Raw genomic sequence first — 22,366 nt, 5'->3', positions numbered from 1 at the left:
TGAGGACTGTCTGGGAGTGGTTGTGAGGACTGTCTGGGAGTGGTTGTGAGGACTGTCTGGGAGTGGTTGTGAGGACTGTCTGGGAGTTGTTATGAGGAATGTCTGGGAGTGGTTGTGAGGACTGTCTGGGAGTTGTTATGAGGAATGTCTGGGAGTGGTTGTGAGGACTGTCTGGGAGTGGTTGTGAGGACTGTCTGTGAGTGGTTGTGAGGACTGTCTGTGAGTGGTTGTGAGGACTGTCAGGGAGTGGTTGTGAGGACTGTCTGGGAGTGGTTGTGAGGACAGTCTGGGAGTGGTTGTGAGGACTGTCTGGGAGTGGTTGTGAGGACTGTCTGGGAGTGGTTGTGAGGACTGTCAGGGAGTGGTGGTGAGGACTGTCTGGGAGTGGTTATGAGGACTGTCTGGGAGTGGTGGTGAGGACTGTCTGGGAGTGGTGGTGAGGACTGTCTGGGAGTGGTGGTGAGGACTGTCTGGGAGTGGTTGTGAGGACTGTCTGGGAGTGGTTGTGAGGACTGTCTGGGAGTGGTTGTGAGGACTGTCTGGGAGTGGTTGTGAGGACTGTCTGGGAGTGGTTATGAGGACTGTCTGGGAGTGGTTATGAGGACTGTCTGGGAGTGGTTATGAGGACTGTCTGGGAGTGGTTTTGAGGACTGTTAGGGAGTGGTTGTGAGGACTGTCTGGGAGTGGTTGTGAGGACTGTCTGGGAGTGGTTGTGAGGACTGTCTGGGAGTGGTTGTGAGGACTGTCTGGGAGTGGTTGTGAGGACTGTCTGGGAGTGGTTGTGAGGACTGTCTGGGAGTGGTTATGAGGACTGTCTGGGAGTGGTGGTGAGGACTGTCTGGGAGTGGTTATGAGGACTGTCAGGGAGTGGTTGTGAGGACTGTCTGGGAGTGGTTGTGAGGACTGTCTGGGAGTGGTTGTGAGTGGTTGTGAGGACTGTCTGGGAGTGGTTGTGAGGACTGTCTGGGAGTGGTTGTGAGTGGTTCTGAGGACTGTCTGGGAGTGGTTCTGAGGACTGTCTGGGAGTGGTTGTGAGGACTGTCTGGGAGTGGTTGTGAGGACTGTCTGGGAGTGGTTGTGAGGACTGTCTGGGAGTGGTTCTGAGGACTGTCTGGGAGTGGTTGTGAGGACTGTCTGGGAGTGGTTGTGAGGACTGTCTGGGAGTGGTTGTGAGGACTGTCTGGGAGTGGTTGTGAGGACTGTCTGAGAGTGGTTATGAGAACTGTCTGGGAGTGGTTGTGAGGACTGTCTGGGAGTGGTTGTGAGGACTGTCTGAGAGTGGTTATGAGGACTGTCTGGGAGTGGTTGTGAGGACTGTCTGGGAGTGGTTGTGAGGACTGTCTGGGAGTGGTTGTGAGGACTGTCTGGGAGTGGTTGTGAGGACTGTCTGGGAGTGGTTGTGAGTGGTTGTGAGGACTGTCTGGGAGTGGTTGTGAGGACTGTCTGGGAGTGGTTGTGAGTGGTTGTGAGGACTGTCTGGGAGTGGTTATGAGGACTGTCTGGGAGTGGTTGTGAGGACTGTCTGGGAGTGGTTCTGAGGACTGTCTGGGAGTGGTTGTGAGGACTGTCTGGGAGTGGTTGTGAGGACTGTCTGGGAGTGGTTGTGAGGACTGTCTGGGAGTGGTGGTGAGGACTGTCTGGGAGTGGTGGGGAGGACTGTCTGGGAGTGGTGGTGAGGACTGTCAGGGAGTGGTTATGAGGACTGTCAGGGAGTGGTTGTGAGGACTGTCTGGGAGTGGTTATGAGGACTGTCTGGGAGTGGTTGTGAGGACTGTCTGGGAGTGGTTGTGAGGACTGTCTGGGAGTGGTTGTGAGGACTGTCTGAGAGTGGTTGTGAGGACTGTCTGGGAGTGGTTGTGAGGACTGTCTGGGAGTGGTTGTGAGGACTGTCTGGGAGTGGTTGTGAGGACTGTCTGGGAGTGGTTGTGAGGACTGTCTGGGAGTGGTTGTGAGGACTGTGGGAGTGGTGGTGAGGACTGTCAGGGAGTGGTTGTGAGGACTGTCTGGGAGTAGTTGTGAGGACTGTCTGGGAGTGGTTGTGAGGACTGTCTGGGAGTGGTTGTGAGGACTGTCTGGGAGTGGTGGTGAGGACTGTCTGGGAGTGGTTATGAGGACTGTCTGGGAGTGGTTGTGAGGACTGTCTGGGAGTGGTTGTGAGGACTGTCTGGGAGTGGTGGTGAGGACTGTCTGGGAGTGGTGGTGAGGACTGTCTGGGAGTGGTGGTGAGGACTGTCAGGGAGTGGTTATAAGGACTGTCAGGGAGTGGTTGTGAGGACTGTCAGGGAGTGGTTGTGAGGACTGTCAGGGAGTGGTTGTGAGGACTGTCTGGGAGAGGTTATGAGGACTGTCAGGGAGTGGTTGTGAGGACTGTCTGGGAGTGGTTGTGAGGACTGTCTGAGAGTGGTTATGAGGACTGTCTGGGAGTGGTTGTGAGGACTGTCTGGGAGTGGTTATGAGGACTGTCTGGGAGTGGTTGTGAGGACTGTCTGGGAGTGGTTGTGAGGACTGTCTGGGAGTGGTTGTGAGGACTGTCAGGGAGTGGTTGTGAGTGGTTGTGAGGACTGTCTGGGAGTGGTTGTGAGGACTGTCTGGGAGTGGTTGTGAGGACTGTCTGGGAGTTGTTATGAGGAATGTCTGGGAGTGGTTGTGAGGACTGTCTGGGAGTTGTTATGAGGAATGTCTGGGAGTGGTTGTGAGGACTGTCTGGGAGTGGTTGTGAGGACTGTCTGGGAGTGGTTGTGAGGACTGTCTGGGAGTGGTTGTGAGGACTGTCTGAGAGTGGTTGTGAGGACTGTCTGGGAGTGGTTGTGAGGACTGTCTGGGAGTGGTTATGAGGACTGTCTGGGAGTGGTTATGAGGACTGTCTGGGAGTGGTTGTGAGGACTGTCTGGGAGTGGTTGTGAGGACTGTCAGGGAGTGGTTGTGAGTGGTTGTGAGGACTGTCTGGGAGTTGTTATGAGGAATGTCTGGGAGTGGTTGTGAGGACTGTCTGGGAGTTGTTATGAGGAATGTCTGGGAGTGGTTGTGAGGACTGTCTGGGAGTGGTTGTGAGGACTGTCTGGGAGTGGTTGTGAGAACTGTCTGGGAGTGGTTGTGAGGACTGTCTGAGAGTGCTTGTGAGGACTGTCTGGGAGTGGTTATGAGGACTGTCTGGGAGTGGTTGTGAGGACTGTCCGGGAGTGGTTGTGAGGACTGTCCGGGAGTGGTGGTGAGGACTGTCTGGGAGTGGTGGTGAGGACTGTCTGGGAGTGGTGGTGAGGACTGTCAGGGAGTGGTTATGAGGACTGTCAGGGAGTGGTTGTGAGGACTGTCAGGGAGTGGTTGTGAGGACTGTCAGGGAGTGGTTGTGAGGACTGTCTGGGAGAGGTTATGAGGACTGTCAGGGAGTGGTTGTGAGGACTGTCTGGGAGTGGTTGTGAGGACTGTCTGAGAGTGGTTATGAGAACTGTCTGGGAGTGGTTGTGAGGACTGTCGGGAGTGGTTGTGAGGACTGTCTGGGAGTGGTTGTGAGGACTGTCTGGGAGTGGTTGTGAGGACTTTCTGGGAGTGGTTGTGAGGACTGTCAGGGAGTGGTTGTGAGGACTGTCTGGGAGTGGTTGTGAGGACTGTCTGGGAGTGGTTGTGAGGACTGTCTGGGAGTGGTTGTGAGGACTGTCTGGGAGTGGTTGTGAGGACTGTTTGGGAGTGGTTGTGAGGACTGTCTGGGAGTTGTTATGAGGAATGTCTGGGAGTGGTTGTGAGGACTGTCTGGGAGTTGTTATGAGGAATGTCTGGGAGTGGTTGTGAGGACTGTCTGGGAGTGGTTGTGAGGACTGTCTGTGAGTGGTTGTGAGGACTGTCAGGGAGTGGTTGTGAGGACTGTCTGGGAGTGGTTGTGAGGACAGTCTGGGAGTGGTTATGAGGACTGTCTGGGAGTGGTTGTGAGGACTGTCTGGGAGTGGTTGTGAGGACTGTCAGGGAGTGGTTATGAGGACTGTCTGGGAGTGGTGGTGAGGACTGTCTGGGAGTGGTGGTGAGGACTGTCTGGGAGTGGTGGTGAGGACTGTCTGGGAGTGGTTGTGAGGACTGTCTGGGAGTGGTTGTGAGGACTGTCTGGGAGTGGTTGTGAGGACTGTCTGGGAGTGGTTGTGAGGACTGTCTGGGAGTGGTTGTGAGGACTGTCTGGGAGTGGTTATGAGGACTGTCTGGGAGTGGTTATGAGGACTGTCTGGGAGTGGTTTTGAGGACTGTTAGGGAGTGGTTGTGAGGACTGTCTGGGAGTGGTTGTGAGGACTGTCTGGGAGTGGTTGTGAGGACTGTCTGGGAGTGGTTGTGAGGACTGTCTGGGAGTGGTTGTGAGGACTGTCTGGGAGTGGTTATGAGGACTGTCTTGGAGTGGTGGTGAGGACTGTCTGGGAGTGGTTATGAGGACTGTCAGGGAGTGGTTGTGAGGACTGTCTGGGAGTGGTTGTGAGGACTGTCTGGGAGTGGTTGTGAGGACTGTCTGGGAGTGGTTGTGAGTGGTTGTGAGGACTGTCTGGGAGTGGTTGTGAGGACTGTCTGGGAGTGGTTGTGAGTGGTTGTGAGGACTGTCTGGGAGTGGTTATGAGGACTGTCTGGGAGTGGTTGTGAGGACTGTCTGGGAGTGGTTCTGAGGACTGTCTGGGAGTGGTTGTGAGGACTGTCTGGGAGTGGTTGTGAGGACTGTCTGGGAGTGGTTGTGAGGACTGTCTGAGAGTGGTTATGAGGACTGTCTGGGAGTGGTTGTGAGGACTGTCTGGGAGTGGTTGTGAGGACTGTCTGGGAGTGGTTGTGAGGACTGTCTGGGAGTGGTTGTGAGGACTGTCTGGGAGTGGTTGTGAGTGGTTGTGAGGACTGTCTGGGAGTGGTTGTGAGGACTGTCTGGGAGTGGTTGTGAGTGGTTGTGAGGACTGTCTGGGAGTGGTTATGAGGACTGTCTGGGAGTGGTTGTGAGGACTGTCTGGGAGTGGTTCTGAGGACTGTCTGGGAGTGGTTGTGAGGACTGTCTGGGAGTGGTTGTGAGGACTGTCTGGGAGTGGTTGTGAGGACTGTCTGAGAGTGGTTGTGAGGACTGTCTGGGAGTGGTTGTGAGGACTGTCTGGGAGTGGTTGTGAGGACTGTCTGGGAGTGGTTGTGAGGACTGTCTGGGAGTGGTTGTGAGGACTGTCTGGGAGTGGTTGTGAGGACTGTCTGGGAGTGGTTGTGAGGACTGTGGGACTGGTGGTGAGGACTGTCAGGGAGTGGTTGTGAGGACTGTCTGGGAGTGGTTGTGAGGACTGTCTGGGAGTGGTTGTGAGGACTGTCTGGGAGTGGTTGTGAGGACTGTCTGGGAGTGGTGGTGAGGACTGTCTGGGAGTGGTTATGAGGACTGTCTGGGAGTGGTTGTGAGGACTGTCTGGGAGTGGTTGTGAGGACTGTCTGGGAGTGGTGGTGAGGACTGTCTGGGAGTGGTGGTGAGGACTGTCTGGGAGTGGTGGTGAGGACTGTCAGGGAGTGGTTATGAGGACTGTCAGGGAGTGGTTGTGAGGACTGTCAGGGAGTGGTTGTGAGGACTGTCAGGGAGTGGTTGTGAGGACTGTCTGGGAGAGGTTATGAGGACTGTCAGGGAGTGGTTGTGAGGACTGTCTGGGAGTGGTTGTGAGGACTGTCTGAGAGTGGTTATGAGGACTGTCTGGGAGTGGTTGTGAGGACTGTCTGGGAGTGGTTGTGAGGACTGTCTGGGAGTGGTTGTGAGGACTGTCTGGGAGTGGTTGTGAGGACTGTCTGGGAGTGGTTGTGAGGACTGTCAGGGAGTGGTTGTGAGTGGTTGTGAGGACTGTCTGGGAGTGGTTGTGAGGACTGTCTGGGAGTGGTTGTGAGGACTGTCTGGGAGTTGTTATGAGGAATGTCTGGGAGTGGTTGTGAGGAGTGTCTGGGAGTTGTTATGAGGAATGTCTGGGAGTGGTTGTGAGGACTGTCTGGGAGTGGTTGTGAGGACTGTCTGGGAGTGGTTGTGAGGACTGTCTGGGAGTGGTTGTGAGGACTGTCTGAGAGTGGTTGTGAGGACTGTCTGGGAGTGGTTATGAGGACTGTCTGGGAGTGGTTGTGAGGACTGTCTGGGAGTGGTTGTGAGGACTGTCCGGGAGTGGTGGTGAGGACTGTCTGGGAGTGGTGGTGAGGACTGTCTGGGAGTGGTGGTGAGGACTGTCAGGGAGTGGTTATGAGGACTGTCAGGGAGTGGTTGTGAGGACTGTCAGGGAGTGGTTGTGAGGACTGTCAGGGAGTGGTTGTGAGGACTGTCTGGGAGAGGTTATGAGGACTGTCAGGGAGTGGTTGTGAGGACTGTCTGGGAGTGGTTGTGAGGACTGTCTGAGAGTGGTTATGAGAACTGTCTGGGAGTGGTTGTGAGGACTGTCGGGAGTGGTTATGAGGACTGTCTGGGAGTGGTTGTGAGGACTGTCTGGGAGTGGTTGTGAGGACTTTCTGGGAGTGGTTGTGAGGACTGTCAGGGAGTGGTTGTGAGGACTGTCTGGGAGTGGTTGTGAGGACTGTCTGGGAGTGGTTGTGAGGACTGTCTGGGAGTGGTTGTGAGGACTGTCTGGGAGTGGTTGTGAGGACTGTCTGGGAGTGGTTGTGAGGACTGTCTGGGAGTGGTTGTGAGGACTGTCTGGGAGTGGTTGTGAGGACTGTCAGGGAGTGGTTGTGAGTGGTTGTGAGGACTGTCTGGGAGTGGTTGTGAGGACTGTCTGGGAGTGGTTGTGAGGACTGTCTGGGAGTTGTTGTGAGGAATGTCTGGGAGTGGTTGTGAGGACTGTCTGGGAGTGGTTGTGAGGACTGTCTGGGAGTGGTTGTGAGGACTGTCTGGGAGTGGTTATGAGGACTGTCTGGGAGTGGTTATGAGGACTGTCTGGGAGTGGTTATGAGGAATGAGAGTGGTTATGAGGACTGTCTGAGAGTGGTTGTGAGGACTGTCAGGGAGTGGTTGTGAGGACTGTCAGGGAGTGGTTGTGAGGACTGTCAGGGAGTGGTTGTGAGGACTGTCTGGGAGTGGTTGTGAGGACAGTCTGGGAGTGGTTATGAGGACTGTCTGGGAGTGGTTGTGAGGACTGTCTGGGAGTGGTTGTGAGGACTGTCAGGGAGTGGTTGTGAGGACTGTCTGGGAGTGGTTATGAGGACTGTCTGGGAGTGGTGGTGAGGACTGTCTGGGAATGGTTGTGAGGACTGTCTGGGAGTGGTTGTGAGGACTGTCAGGGAGTGGTTGTGAGGACTGTCAGGGAGTGGTTGTGAGGACTGTCTGGGAGTGGTTGTGAGGACTGTCTGGGAGTGGTTATGAGGACTGTCTGGGAGTGGTTATGAGGACTGTCTGGGAGTGGTTTTGAGGACTGTTAGGGAGTGGTTGTGAGGACTGTCTGGGAGTGGTTGTGAGGACTGTCTGGGAGTGGTTGTGAGGACTGTCTGGGAGTGGTTGTGAGGACTGTCTGGGAGTGGTTGTGAGGACTGTCTGGGAGTGGTTATGAGGACTGTCTGGGAGTGGTGGTGAAGACTGTCTGGGAGTGGTTATGAGGACTGTCAGGGAGTGGTTGTGAGGACTGTCTGGGAGTGGTTGTGAGGACTGTCTGGGAGTGGTTGTGAGGACTGTCTGGGAGTGGTTGTGAGGACTGTCAGGGAGTGGTTGTGAGGACTGTCTGGGAGTGGTTGTGAGGATTGTCTGGGAGTGGTTATGAGGACTGTCTGGGAGTGGTTATGAGGACTGTCTGGGAGTGGTTATGAGGACTGTCTGGGAGGTGTTGTGAGGACTGTCAGGGAGTGGTTGTGAGGACTGTCTGGGAGTGGTTGTGAGGACTGTCTGGGAGTGGTTGTGAGGACTGTCTGGGAGTGGTTGTGAGGACTGTCTGGGAGTGGTTATGAGGACTGTCTGGGAGTGGTGGTGAGGACTGTCTGGGAGTGGTTATGAGGACTGTCAGGGAGCTGTTGTGAGGACTGTCTGGGAGTGGTGGTGAGGACTGTCTGGGAGTGGTTATGAGGACTGTCAGGGAGTGGTTGTGAGGACTGTGGGAGTGGTTGTGAGGACTGTCAGGAAGTGGTTGTGAGGACTGTCTGGGAGTGGTTATGAGGACTGTCTGGGAGTGGTTGTGAGGACTGTGGGAGCGGTTGTGAGGAATGTCAGGGAGTGGTTGTGAGGACTGTCAGGGAGTGGTTGTGAGGACTGTCTGGGAGTGGTTATGAGGACTGTCTGGGAGTGGTGGTGAGGACTGTCAGGGAGTGGTTGTGAGGACTGTCTGGGAGTGGTTGTGAGGACTGTCTGGGAGTGGTTGTGAGGACTGTCTTGGAGTGGTTATGAGGACTGTCTGGGAGTGGTGGTGAGGACTGTCTGGGAGTGGTTGTGAGGACTGTCTGGGAGTGGTTGTGAGGACTGTCAGGGAGTGGTTGTGAGTACTGTCAGGGAGTGGTTGTGAGGACTGTCTGGGAGTGGTTATGAGGACTGTCTGGGAGTGGTGGTGAGGACTGTCTGGGAATGGTGGTGAGGACTGTCTGGGAGTGGTGGTGAGGACTGTCTGGGAGTGGTTGTGAGGACTGTCTGGGAGTGGTTGTGAGGACTGTCTGGGAGTGGTGGTCAGGACTGTCTGGGAGTGGTTGTGAGGACTGTCTGGGAGTGGTTGTGAGGACTGTCTGGGAGTGGTGGTGAGGACTGTCTGGGAGTGGTGGTGAGGACTGTCTGGGAGTGGTTATGAGGACGGTCTGGGAGTGGTGGTAAGGACTGTCTGGGAGTGGTTATGAGGACTGTCTGGGAGTGGTTGTGAGGACTGTCTGGGAGTGGTTGTGAGGACTGTCAGGGAGTGGTTGTGAGGACTGTCAGGGAGTGGTTGTGAGGACTGTCTGGGAGTGGTTATGAGGACTGTCTGGGAGTGGTGGTGAGGACTGTCTGGGAGTGGTTGTGAGGACTGTCTGGGAGTGGTGGTGAGGACTGTCTGGGAGTGGTTGTGAGGACTGTCTGGGAGTGGTTGTGAGGCCTGTCAGGGAGTGGTTATGAGGACTGTCTGGGAGTGGTGGTGAGGACTGTCTGGGAGTGGTTATGAGGACTGTCTGGGAGTGGTTATGAGGACTGTCTGGGAGTGGTTATGAGGACTGTCTTGGAGTGGTTATGAGGACTGTCTGGGAGTGGTGGTCAGGACTGTCTGGGAGTGGTGGTGAGGACTGTCTGGGAGTGGTTGTGAGGACTGTCTGGGAGTGGTTTTGAGGGTTAACTGTTGTTTGCAGAGAGGTTTGAAAATCTCTTTTTTATTGCTCTAATCATCTGCCTGGTGATCTTTACATACATAACATAAAACATTCAACAAGAAAAAAAATAATAGTTTACAATGAAAGTCAAACCTCCCCCTTATTCAAAATATATATATTTTTTTTTTTGCAAGACACCCAAAGTCACTTTAAAAGAAAATCTGCAGTACACAAAAGCAATAAAATAAGTCATTATGAATCCATAGGTGTGCATAACACTGAGTTACATCCATAAGTAATGGACCTGATGAGTCCCTTAGGATGCTAATCTCCACATCGTAGACACTAAATATGTGTTTAAAAAATGACAGTCATTAAGAGTGCTTTTCCCCTTCTGATCTGCATCCTGGAGCGTTTGGTACCCTGATCCTATAAACATCTGTGAAAACGCAAATGAACCCTGGCTTAAACGAATCCTGGACCAGCGTGAGTAGAGTACCAGGTACTGGGATGCTGCAGAGTGAGTAGAGTACCAGGTACTGGGATGCTGCAGAGTGAGTAGAGTACCAGATACTGGGATGCTGCAGAGTGAGTAGAGTACCAGGTACTGGGATGCTGCAGAGTGAGTAGAGTACCAGGTACTGGGATCCTGCAGAGTGAGTAGAGTACCAGGTACTGTGATGATGCAGAGTGAGAAGAGTTCCAGGTACTGGGATGCTGCAGAGTGAGTAGAGTACCAGGTACTGGGATGCTGCAGAGTGAGTACCAGGTACTGGGATGCTGCAGAGTGAGTACCAGGTACTGGGATGATGCAGAGTGAGTAGAGTACCAGGTACTGGGATGCTGCAGAGTGAGTACCAGGTACTGGGATGCTGCAGAGTGAGTAGAGTACCAGGTACTGGGATGCTGCAGAGTGAGTAGAGTACCAGGTACTGGGATGCTGCAGAGTGAGTAGAGTACCAGATACTGGGATGCTGCAGAGTGAGTAGAGTACCAGGTACTGGGATGCTGCAGAGTGAGTAGAGTACCAGGTACTGTGATGCTGCAGAGTGAGTAGAGTACCAGGTACTGTGATGATGCAGAGTGAGTAGAGTACCAGGTACTGGGATGATGCAGAGTGAGTAGAGTACCAGGTACTGGGATGATGCAGAGTGAGTAGAGTACCAGGTACTGGGATGCTGCAGAGTGAGTACCAGGTACTGGGATGCTGCAGAGTGAGTAGAGTACCAGGTACTGGGATGATGCAGAGTGAGTAGAGTACCAGGTACTGGGATGCTGCAGAGTGAGTAGAGTACCAGGTACTGGGATGATGCAGAGTGAGTAGAGTACCAGGTACTGGGATGCTGCAGAGTGAGTACCAGGTACTGGTGATGTTGCAGAGTGAGTAGAGTACCAGGTACTGGGATGCTGCAGAGTGAGTACCAGGTACTGGGATACTGCAGAGTGAGTAGAGTACCAGGTACTGGGATGCTGCAGAGTGAGTACCAGGTACTGGGATGCTGCAGAGTGAGTACCAGGTACTGGGATGATGCAGAGTGAGTAGAGTACCAGGTACTGGGATGCTGCAGAGTGAGTACCAGGTACTGGGATGCTGCAGAGTGAGTACCAGGTACTGTGATGCTGCAGAGTGAGTAGAGTACCAGGTACTGGGATGCTGCAGAGTGAGTAGAGTACCAGGTACTGGGATGCTGCAGAGTGAGTAGAGTACCAGGTACTGGGATGCTGCAGAATGAGTAGAGTACCAGGTACTGGGATGCTGCAGAGTGAGTAGATTACCAGGTACTGGGATACTGCAGAGTGAGTACCAGGTACTGGGATGCTGCAGAGTGAGTAGAGTACCAGGTACTGGGATGCTGCAGAGTGAGTAGAGTACCAGGTACTGGGATGCTGCAGAGTGAGTCGTGTGGAACTTTTTTGCCCGTCGTAAACAAGTTAGCTCACTTACGTCATGTGGAATGTGCATCTTGCTAATCGCACCCTAAAAACGGTTATTTTTCAGACCTTGTGAAAATATAACGTATTATGTAGAATTCTTACTAACAATTTAGAAACCCGAACCAGGGTAACAAATTTCATATGTGAAAACACCCTAAGTCACCCATGGATTATCTCTCAGTCTCCGATCCCCTGGTGCGTTTTAAAAGGTCATGAGAGTCGAGCATCATTCCATGGATAGACGTACGGGCTTATTTGTCCTGCACTCTTCCCGTTCCGAGGTTCCATTACCGATTCATCACTGGGAGTTCTCTGGATTCCATCTGTAGCACCCCCGGAAAACCAGGAAGGGGAAGAGTGAGGGATGCATGAATAATTGGATAATGAACGGGATGAGGGGTGTATGTGTGTAAAGACTAAAGAAATATGGTCCGGCGTGTGAAAGTGCACGTCAGCTCCTCATCCCAGGCAGAAGCTGCAGAGAGAGAGATGTAAAAATACACTGAGTGGACAACACATTTACATGAGAAAGAGGGTTGAAGGAACGAGCATGTTTTAACAAAATAATTGATTTAGTTAGAACAACTTGGGTTTTACTACCAGGACATATAACGGATACTACCCTCCACAACATAACCTTCACTATGTCACCAGGACATATACAGGATACTACCCTCCACAACACTATGTCACCAGGACATATACAGTATACTACCCTCCACAACATAACCTTCACTATGTCACCAGGACATATACAGGATACTACCCTCCACAACACTATGTATCCAGGACATATACAGGATACTACCCTCCACAACACTATGTCACCAGGACATATACAGGATACTACCCTCTACAACACTATGTCACCAGGACATATACAGGATACTACCCTCCACAACACTATGTCACCAGGACATATACAGGATACTACCCTCCACAACACTATGTCACCAGGACATATACAGGATACTACCCTCCACAACACTATGTCACCAGGACATATACAGGATACTACCCTCCACAACACTATGTCACCAGGACATATACAGGATACTACCCTCCACAACACTATGTCACCAGGACATATACAGGATACTACCCTCCACAACATAACCTTCCCTATGTCACCAGGACATATACAGGATACTACCCTCTACAACACTATGTCACCAGGACATATACAGGATACTACCCTCTACAACACTATGTCACCAGGACATATACAGAATACTACCCTCTACAACACTATGTCACCAGGACATATACAGGATACTACCCTCCACAACACTATGTCACCAGGACATATACAGGATACTACCCTCCACAACATAACCTTCACTATGTCACCAGGACATATACAGGATACTACCCTCCACAACATTACTCTCACTATGTCACCAGGACATATACAGGATACTACTCTCCACAACATAACCTTCACTATGTCACCAGGACATATACAGGATACTACCCTCCACAGCATAACATTCACTATGTCACCAGGACATATACAGGATACTACCCTCCACAACACTATGTCACCAGGACATATACAGGATACTACCCTCCACAACACTATGTCACCAGGACATATACAGGATACTACCCTCCACAACACTATGTCACCAGGACATATACAGGATACTACCCTCCACAACATAACCTTCCCTATGTCACCAGGACATATACAGGATACTACCCTCTACAACACTATGTCACCAGGACATATACAGGATACTACCCTCTACAACACTATGTCACCAGGACATATACAGAATACTACCCTCCACAACACTATGTCACCAGGACATATACAGGATACTACCCTCCACAACACTATGTCACCAGGACATATACAGGATACTACCCTCCACAACATAACCTTCACTATGTCACCAGGACATATACAGGATACTACCCTCCACAACATAACCCTCACTATGTCACCAGGACATATACAGGATACTACTCTCCACAACATAACCTTCACTATGTCACCAGGACATATACAGGATACTACCCTCCACAGCATAACATTCACTATGTCACCAGGACATATACAGGATACTACCCTCCACAACACTATGTCACCAGGACATATACAGGATACTACCCTCCACAACACTATGTCACCAGGACATATACAGGATACTACCCTCCACAACACTATGTCACCAGGACATATACAGGATACTAACCTCCACAAAACTATGTCACCAGGACATAAACAGGATTCTACCCTCCACAACACTATGTCACCAGGACATAAACAGGATTCTACCCTCCACAACACTATGTCACCAGGACATATACAGGATACTACCCTCCACAACATAACCTTCACTATGTCACCAGGACATATACAGGATACTACCCTCCAAAACACTATGTCACCAGGACATATACAGGATACTACCCTCCACAACACTATGTCACCAGGACATATACAGGATACTACCCTCCACAACATAACCTTCACTATGTCACCAGGACATATACAGGATACTATCCTCCACAACACTATGTCACCAGGACATATACAGGATACTACCCTCCACAACACTATGTCACCAGGACATATACAGGATACTACCCTCCACAACACTATGTCACCAGGACATATACAGGATACTACCCTCCACAACACTATGTCACCAGGACATATACAGGTTACTACCCTCCACAACACTATGTCACCAGGACATATACAGGATACTACCCTCCTCAACACTATGTCACCAGGACATATACAGGGTACTACCCTCCACAACATAACCTTCACTATGTCACCAGGACATATACAGGATTCTACCCTCCACAACACTATGTCACCAGGACATATACAGGATACTAGCCTCTACAACATAACCTTGACTATGTCACCAGGACATATACAGGATACTACCCTCCACAACATAACCCTCACTATGTCACCAGGACATATACAGGATACTACCCTCCACAACATAACCTCCACTATGTCACCAGGACATATACAGGATACTACCCTCCACAACACTATGTCACCAGGACATATACAGGATACTACCCTCCACAACACTATGTCACCAGGACATATACAGGATACTACCCTCTACAACACAATGTCACCAGGACATATACAGGATACTACCCTCCACATCACTATGTCACCAGGACATATACAGGATACTACCCTCCACAACATAACCTTCACTATGTCACCAGGACATATACAGGATACTACCATCTACAACACTATGTCACCAGGACGTATACAGGATACTACCCTTCACAACATAACCTTCACTATGTCACCAGGACATATACAGGATACTACCCTCCACAACACTATGTCACCAGGACATATACAGTATACTACCCTCCACAACATAACCTTCACTATGTCACCAGGACATATACAGGATACTACCCTCCACAACACTATGTCACCAGGATATATACAGGATACTACCCTCCACAACACTATGTCACCAGGACATATATAGGATACTACCCTCCACAACATAACCTTCATTATGTCACCAGGACATATACAGGATACTACCCTCCACAACACTATGTCACCAGGACATATACAGGATACTACCCTCCACAACATAACCTTCCCTATGTCACCAGGACATATACAGGATACTACCCTCTACAACACTATGTCACCAGGACATATACAGGATACTACCCTCCACAACGCTATGTCACCAGGACATATACAGGATACTACCCTCCACAACACTATGTCACCAGGACATATACAGGATACTACCCTCCACAACATAACCTTCACTATGTCACCAGGACATATACAGGATACTACCCTCCACAACACTATGTCACCAGGACATATACAGGATACTACCCTCCACAACACTATGTCACCAGGACATATACAGGATACTACCCTCCACAAAACTTTGTCACCAGGACATATACAGGACACTACCCTCAACAAAACTATGTCACCAGGACATATACAGGATACTACCCTCCACAACACTATGTCACCAGGACATATACAGGATACTACCCTCCACAACACTATGTCACCAGGACATATACAGGACGCTACCCTCCACAACACTATGTCACCAGGACATATACAGGATGCTACCCTCCACAACACTATGTCACCAGGACATATACAGGATGCTACCCTCCACAACACTATGTCACCAGGACATATACAGGATACTACCCTCCACAACACTATGTCACCAGGACATATACAGGATACTACCCTCCACAACACTATGTCACCAGGACATATACAGTATACTACCCTCCACAACATAACCTTCACTATGTCACCAAGACATATACAGGATACTACCCTCCACAACACTATGTCACCAGGACATATACAGGATACTACCCTCCACAACACTATGTCACCAGGACATATACAGGATACTACCCTCCACAACAATATGTCACCAGGACATATACAGGATACTACCCTCCACAACACTATGTCACCAGGACATATACAGGATACTACCCTCCATAACACTATGTCACCAGGACATATACAGGATACTACCCTCCACAACACTATGTCACCAGGACATATACAGGATACTACCCTCCACAACACTATGTCACCAGGACATATACAGGATACTACCCTCCACAACATAACCTTCACTCTAAATCAAAACTCCAAACCTACGATCTAATGTTTGTCAAAATTCCCTGGAAGGCTTCCTACTACCAAAGATTATTCTTACCAAGTTCTATACAGTAAATGCTCTGGCTAACCCACCACCACCAACAGAAGAGCATCAGAACCATCAGAACCTGGAGCTGAGTGAGTAATGCTTTCATCAGAAGCTACTTTTTAAAGCCAAGAAGTAAATAAATTACAAATGATATATTTTCCTTTATAAAGACTGAATGCTAAGTTAAGCTTCCAAGCTTAATTGGACAGAATAGATCTGGCTGCAGCTTCAATTACCACTGAGGCCAACAATGGCAGGAAAGTTTCATAGCCCCCCCCCCACCCACCCAAATGCAGAGGCCTTTGATGCCCCCTCCCTCTGTGAAGAGGTCATTAAAATACAGGCCCCCTGGATGTAAAAAATGACAAGGCACGGAAAGAGTTCAAAAAGAAGGAAAATCAACTTCTAATAAATGGGAACGTAAGCAACTTAATCTTCCACACAGACCATCCCCTGGCTTGGCGCAGTGCTATATTAACACTCTACCCCTCTGTTATGAGGGAGGGGTGGCAGGGGGGGGGGGGTGTTACCGATGGGTGAAAACTCAGGATGCTAGACAACGAGGACTCTGAGTCAGACAATGTGAACGTGTATAAGTCTGGAACGGTTTTGGTACGTTTTGAATGCTGCTTTCTGTCTGGGTTCTGTCTGCTTTCTGTCTGTGTTCTGACTGGGTTCTGACTGCTTTCTGTCTGGGTTCCGACTGCTTTCTGTCTGTGTTCTGTCTGGGTTCTGTCTGTGTTCTGTCTGGGTTCTGTCTGGGTTCTGTCTGGGTTCTGTCTGGGTTCTGTCTGGGTTCTGTCTGTGTCATCCAGTTCCTTGAATAGAGCATTGAGCAATCTAAAAGTTTGAGACAGCACTTAACATTACACACAGAGTTAATTTAACTCTACTCTACCATGTTAGCCAACCTCGTTCTACTCTACCATGTTAGCTAACCTAACTCTACTCCAGGCTACACATCATGGGGTTAGATGGTTTCATTACATGATATTGCATCACACAGGCACACTTGATATTATAATCTGCGCTGTGTGATTGCTAAATAGATGACAGTCTATGTCTAGGATAATAAAGTTGAAATGTTGAAAGTTTACCTGGACAGCCAACATTGATTTTAGCCAACTATTTAACCTGTCAATCTGTTCGTCTCATCCCTTCAGAGATCGACCAGGGCAGCTGTGGTGACCCAGGGATACCGGCCTACGGCAAGCGGGAGGGGACAGGTTTCCGCCACGGGAACATGCTGTACTTTGAGTGTCTCCCTGCCTTTGAGTTGGTGGGGAAGAAGAACATCACCTGCCAGAAGAACAACCAGTGGTCAGCCAAGAAACCCAGCTGTGTCTGTAAGTAGTGGTCTGTCTCCTATACAACACATAATCTTTGCTAGCCCAGCTGTCTGTGAGTTACAAGTCTCCTCTGCTAACCTACCTCACAGTTGACTTAGCGATGCCATGCAATTAGCATCAAGTATCCAACCCCAAATCCTTGCTACGCTCACAACTCTCTGCTGTAGAAATGTCATTCTAACAGTATTTATTTGTGGTTTGTCTGTTAGGTGATGCCTGTGATTAGATGCTACTGTTTAGAGATGCTACTGTTTAGAGATGCCACAGTTTTTGTCTTCCACATTATCTTATTATCTTATCAATAATGGAAACCTTATCTCTCTCTCCTGCCCTTCTATTTTGTATTTCTTAGTTTTAATTAGTTAATAAGCCCTCCTATTGTATCCAAATCCACAGCCTCTGCTCAGTAAAGCAGGGGGGATAGTGTGGCCTCTCACACACAGTCACGCTGTGCCTCACACCCACATGCACGAGCTCAGTCAATGTGCTGACTGTAAGCTGCATGTTTCCATTTGATTTTTTCCTCCCTGCTCTACCATTACCATCCTCATACAAGTGAACCACAACACCACCAATGTGATGTATGGTAACCTCATGAGTTTGTTCAGGAACAACAAAATAAAGATTCATAGTTTGCCTCATATTCAATGAAGGAAGGAATAAAGAAAAGAAATAGGGAGATTATTGTATTGAACAGACAGACAGACAGACAGACAGACAGACAGACAGACACTTTCTCTTTTTTTTTAAATAAATTATTTCACCTTTATTTAACCCGGTAGGCTAGTTGAGAACTTCGCCATAGTGGCGAAGTAATTACAATATAGCAATTAAACACTGGAATGGTAGATGTGCAGACGATGAATGTGCAAGTAGAGATACTGGGGTGCAAAAGAGCAAGATAAATAAATAAAGACTGTATGGGGATGAGGTAGGTAGATAGCCCATCTGTAAACAGCCCATCTGTGTACAGGTGCAGTTATCTGTGAGCTGCTCTGACAGCTGGTGATTAAAGTTAGTGAGGGTGATATGAGTCTCCAGCGTCAGAGATTTTTGCAGTTCGTTCCAGTCATTGGCAGCAGAGAACTGGAAAGAAAGACGACCAAAGGAGGAATTTGCTTTGGGGATGACCAGTGAGATATACCTGCTGGAGCACGTGCTACGAGTGGGTGCTGCTATGGTGACCAGTGAGCTGAGATAAGGCGGGGCTTTACCTAGCAGAGACTTATAGATGACCTGGAGCCAGTGGGGTTGGCGACGAGTATGAAGCAAGGGCCAACCAACGAGAGCGTACAGGTCGCAATGGTGGGTAGTGTATGGGGCTTTGGTGACAAAACGGATGGCACTGTGATAGACTGCATCCAGTTTGTTGAGTAGAGTGTAGGAGGCTATTTTATAGATGACATCACCGAAGTCGACGATCGGTAGGATGGTCAGTTTTACGAGGGTATGTTTGGCAGCATGAGTGAAGGATGCTTTGTTGCAATATAGGAAGCAAATTCTAGATTTAATTTTGGATTGGAGATGCTTAAAGTGAGTTTGGAAGGAGAGTTTACAGTCTAACCAGACACCTAGGTATTTGTTGTTGTCCACGTATTCTAAGTCAGAGCCGTCCAGAGTAGTGATGCTGTACGGCCGAGCAGGTGCGGGTTGAATAGCATGCATTTAGTTTTACTTGCGTTTAAGAGCAGTTGGAGGCCACGGAAGGAGAGTTGTATGGCATTGAAGCTCGTCTGGAGGTTAGTTAACCTCTCTAGGGTATGTGGGATGGTAGCGTCTCACCTCGTCAACAGCCAGTGAAACTGCAGGGCACCAAATTCAAAACAACAGAAATTCCTCAAATTCCTCAAACATACATGTATTTTACACCATTTTAAAGATACACTTGTTGTAAATCCAGCCACAGTGTCCGATTTAAAAAAGGCTTTACGACGAAAGCACACCAAACGTTTATGTTAGGTCAGAGCCAACTCACAGAAAAACATCCATTTTCCAGCCAAAGAGAGGAGTCATAAAAAGTAGAAATAGAGATAAAATGAATCACTAACCTTTGATGATCTTCATCAGATGACACTCATAGGACTTCATGTTACACAATACATGTATGTTTTGTTTGATAAAGTTCATATTTATATCCAAAAATCTCAGTTTACATTGGCGCGTTACGTTCAGTAGTTCCAAAACATCCGGTGATTTTGCAGAGAGCCACATCAATTCACAGAAATACTCATAATAAACATTGATAAAAGATACAAGTGTCATTCAAAGATTTCAAGATATACTTCTCCTTAATGCAACCGCTGTGTCAGATTTCGAAAAAACTTTACGAAAAAAGCAAACCATGCAATAATCTGAGTACAGCGCTCAGAGACCCAACACAACCCAAAGAGATATCCGCCATGTTGTTTAGTAAACAGAGGTCAGAAATAGCATTATAAATATTCACTTACCTTTGATGATCCTCATCAGAATACACTCCCAGGAATCCCAGCTCCACAATAAATGTTTGTTTTGTTCGATGAAGTCCATCATTTATGTCCAAACACCTCCTTTTTGTTAGCGCGTTTAGCCCAGTAATCAAAATTCATGACGCGCGATCACTAGGTGCAGACGAAAAGTAAAAATGTTCAGTTACAGTCCGTAGAAACATGCCAAACGATGTATAGAACCAATCTTTAGGACGTTTTTAACATAAACCTTCAATAATGTTCCAAACAGAGCTCACATGCTACAGGGGGTTCCACAGTTGGTAAATCCATGATGGGAAGTGTGTAAGTGCATACTTTGCGAGAAGGGTGGATAATTGTGATGGCGCCACGTGGTCCCAGTACAATCTGCTTCAGGAGACACCAGATGGCAGTGTACTTTAACCTAACCTTCTGAGTGAACGTTCCAGAGCCTCCACTCTTAGTTGATGTAGACACTAACCAGATGCCTTGTTTTTAACAACCACTCAATAATGTTTTAACCGGAGAAATCCTTTGTCTTCAGAAATGCAATGGATTGTATTTCTCTCACGTGAACGTGCCTGAACGGCTCGTGGCTCTCTGGCAGACCTCTGATTCATTCCCCTCTCATTCGCCCCCACTTCACAGTAAAAGCATCAAACAAGGTTCTATAGACTGTTGACATCTAGTGGAAGCCTTGGGAAGTGCAATATGACCCCATTTCCACTTTCTTGGATAAAACTACAAACCTCAGATTTCCCACTTCCTGGTTGGATTTTTCCTCAGGTTTTTGCCTGCCATATGAGTTCTGTTATACTCACAGACATCATTCAAACAGTTTTAGAAACTTCAGAGTGTTTTCTATCCAAATCTACTCATATGCATATCCTAGCATCTGGGCCTGAGTAGCAGGCAGTTTACTCTGGGCACCTTATTCATCCAAGCTACTCAATACTGCCCCCCAGCCATAAGAAGTTAAGCAATGTCTTTTTTTTCTGGTCACTCTTCCTTAAATCCCAGCTCTGTGGAGTGTACGGCTTAAAGTTGTCCTATGGACAGATACTCCAATCTCCGCTTTGCAGCTCCTTCAGGGTTATCTTTGGTCTTTTCGTTGCCTCTCAGATTAATAGCCTCCTTGCCTGGTCTGTGAGTTTTGGTGGGTGGCCCTCTCTTGGCAGGTTTGTTGTGATGCCATATTCTTTCCATGTTTTTAATAATGGATTTAATTGGTGCTCCGTGGGATGTTCACAGTTTCTGATAATTTTTATAACTCAACCCTGATCTGTACTTCTCCACAACTTTGTCCCTGACCTGTTTGGAGAGCTCCTTGGTCTTCATGGTGCCGCTTGCTTGGTGGTGTTGCAGACTCTGGAGCCTTTCAGAACAGTTGTGTATATACTGAGATCATGTGACAGATCATGTGACACTTAGATTGCACACAGGTTTACTTTATTTAACTAATTATGTGACTTCTGAAGGTAATTGGTTGCACCAGATCTTATTTCGGGGCTTCATAGGAAAGTGGGTGAATACAAATGCACACACCACTTTTTTTTTTTTTTTTTTTTTTTAACAAGTTATTTTTTTAATTTCACCAATGTCCATTACATGAATTCCAAATAAAATTCTATTTAAATTACAGGCTGCAATGCAACAAAATTGGAAAAATGCCAATGAATACTTTTGCAAGGCACTGTAATTAATAACTTCATCTAAGCTCAAAGGGATATTCAATGTCTGCTTTTTTTTACCCATCTACCAATAGGTGCACTTCCTTCCGAGGCATTGGAAAACCTCCCTGGTCTTTGTGGTTTATTCTGTTTTTGAAAGTCACTACTCGACTGAGGGTCCTTACAGATAATTAAATGTACTGAGATGACATAGTCAAGAATCATGTTAAACACAAATATTGCACGCAGAGTCAATGAAACTTATTATGTGACTTGCACATTTTCACTCCTGAACTTAGTTAGGCTTGCCATAACAAAGGGGCTGAGTACTTATTGAGTCAAGACATTTCAGCGTTTCATAAATGTTTTTGTTGTTGTATAATATTAATAAAACACTTTGATATTATAGGTGTTGTGTGTTGGCCAGTGACACAAAATCTAATTTTATTCCATTTAAAATTCAGGCTGTAACAAATCATTACGTGGAAAAAAACAAGTGGTGTGAAGGCACTGTATGTAACTTTCTTACCTCTAACTCTCTCTTTCTATCCCTCTCCGCTCCCTCCCCGTTCCCCCCTCTCCGCTCCCTCCCCGATCCCCCCCTCTCCGCTCCCTCCCCGATCCCCCCTCCCCATCCCCCCCTCCCCGATCCCCCCTCTCCGCTCCCTCCCCGATCCCCCCTCTCCGCTCCCTCCCCGTTCCCCCCTCTCCGCTCCCTCCCCGTTCCCCCCTCTCCCTCCCTCCCCGATCCCCCCTCTCCGCTCCCTCCCCGATCCCCCCTCTCCGCTCCCTCCCCGTTCCCCCCTCTCCGCTCCCTCCCCGATCCCCCCTCCCCGGCCCCTCCCCGATCCCCCCTCTCCTCTCCCTCCCCGATCCCCCCTCCCCGCTCCCTCCCCGATCCGCCCTCTCCGGCACCTCCCCGATCCGCCCTCTCCCTCCCTCCCCGATCCCCCCTCCCCTCACCGCTCCCTCCCCAATCCCCCCTCTCCGCTCCCTCCCCAATCCCCCCTCTCCTCTCCCTCCCCGATCCCCCCTCTCCTCTCCCT

At 49.1% G+C, this 22,366-nt stretch overlaps 1 protein-coding gene across 1 annotated transcript in view; it reads left to right on the top strand.

The window, feature by feature from the left end:
* Positions 1–22,366, top strand: part of LOC129820314 (CUB and sushi domain-containing protein 2-like) — a 625,656-nt gene that overhangs the window by 586,411 nt on the left and 16,879 nt on the right. Inside the window, exon 13 of the mRNA XM_055877382.1 lies at positions 17,018–17,200. Coding sequence (XP_055733357.1) covers positions 17,018–17,200 — 183 coding nt within the window. The remainder of the gene's footprint in view (positions 1–17,017; positions 17,201–22,366) is intronic.

This window comes from Salvelinus fontinalis, chromosome 22, assembly GCF_029448725.1.
Source record: "Salvelinus fontinalis isolate EN_2023a chromosome 22, ASM2944872v1, whole genome shotgun sequence".
In the NCBI taxonomy this organism is placed as follows: domain Eukaryota; kingdom Metazoa; phylum Chordata; class Actinopteri; order Salmoniformes; family Salmonidae; genus Salvelinus; species Salvelinus fontinalis.
This window is presented reverse-complemented; position numbering and strand designations above follow the sequence as displayed.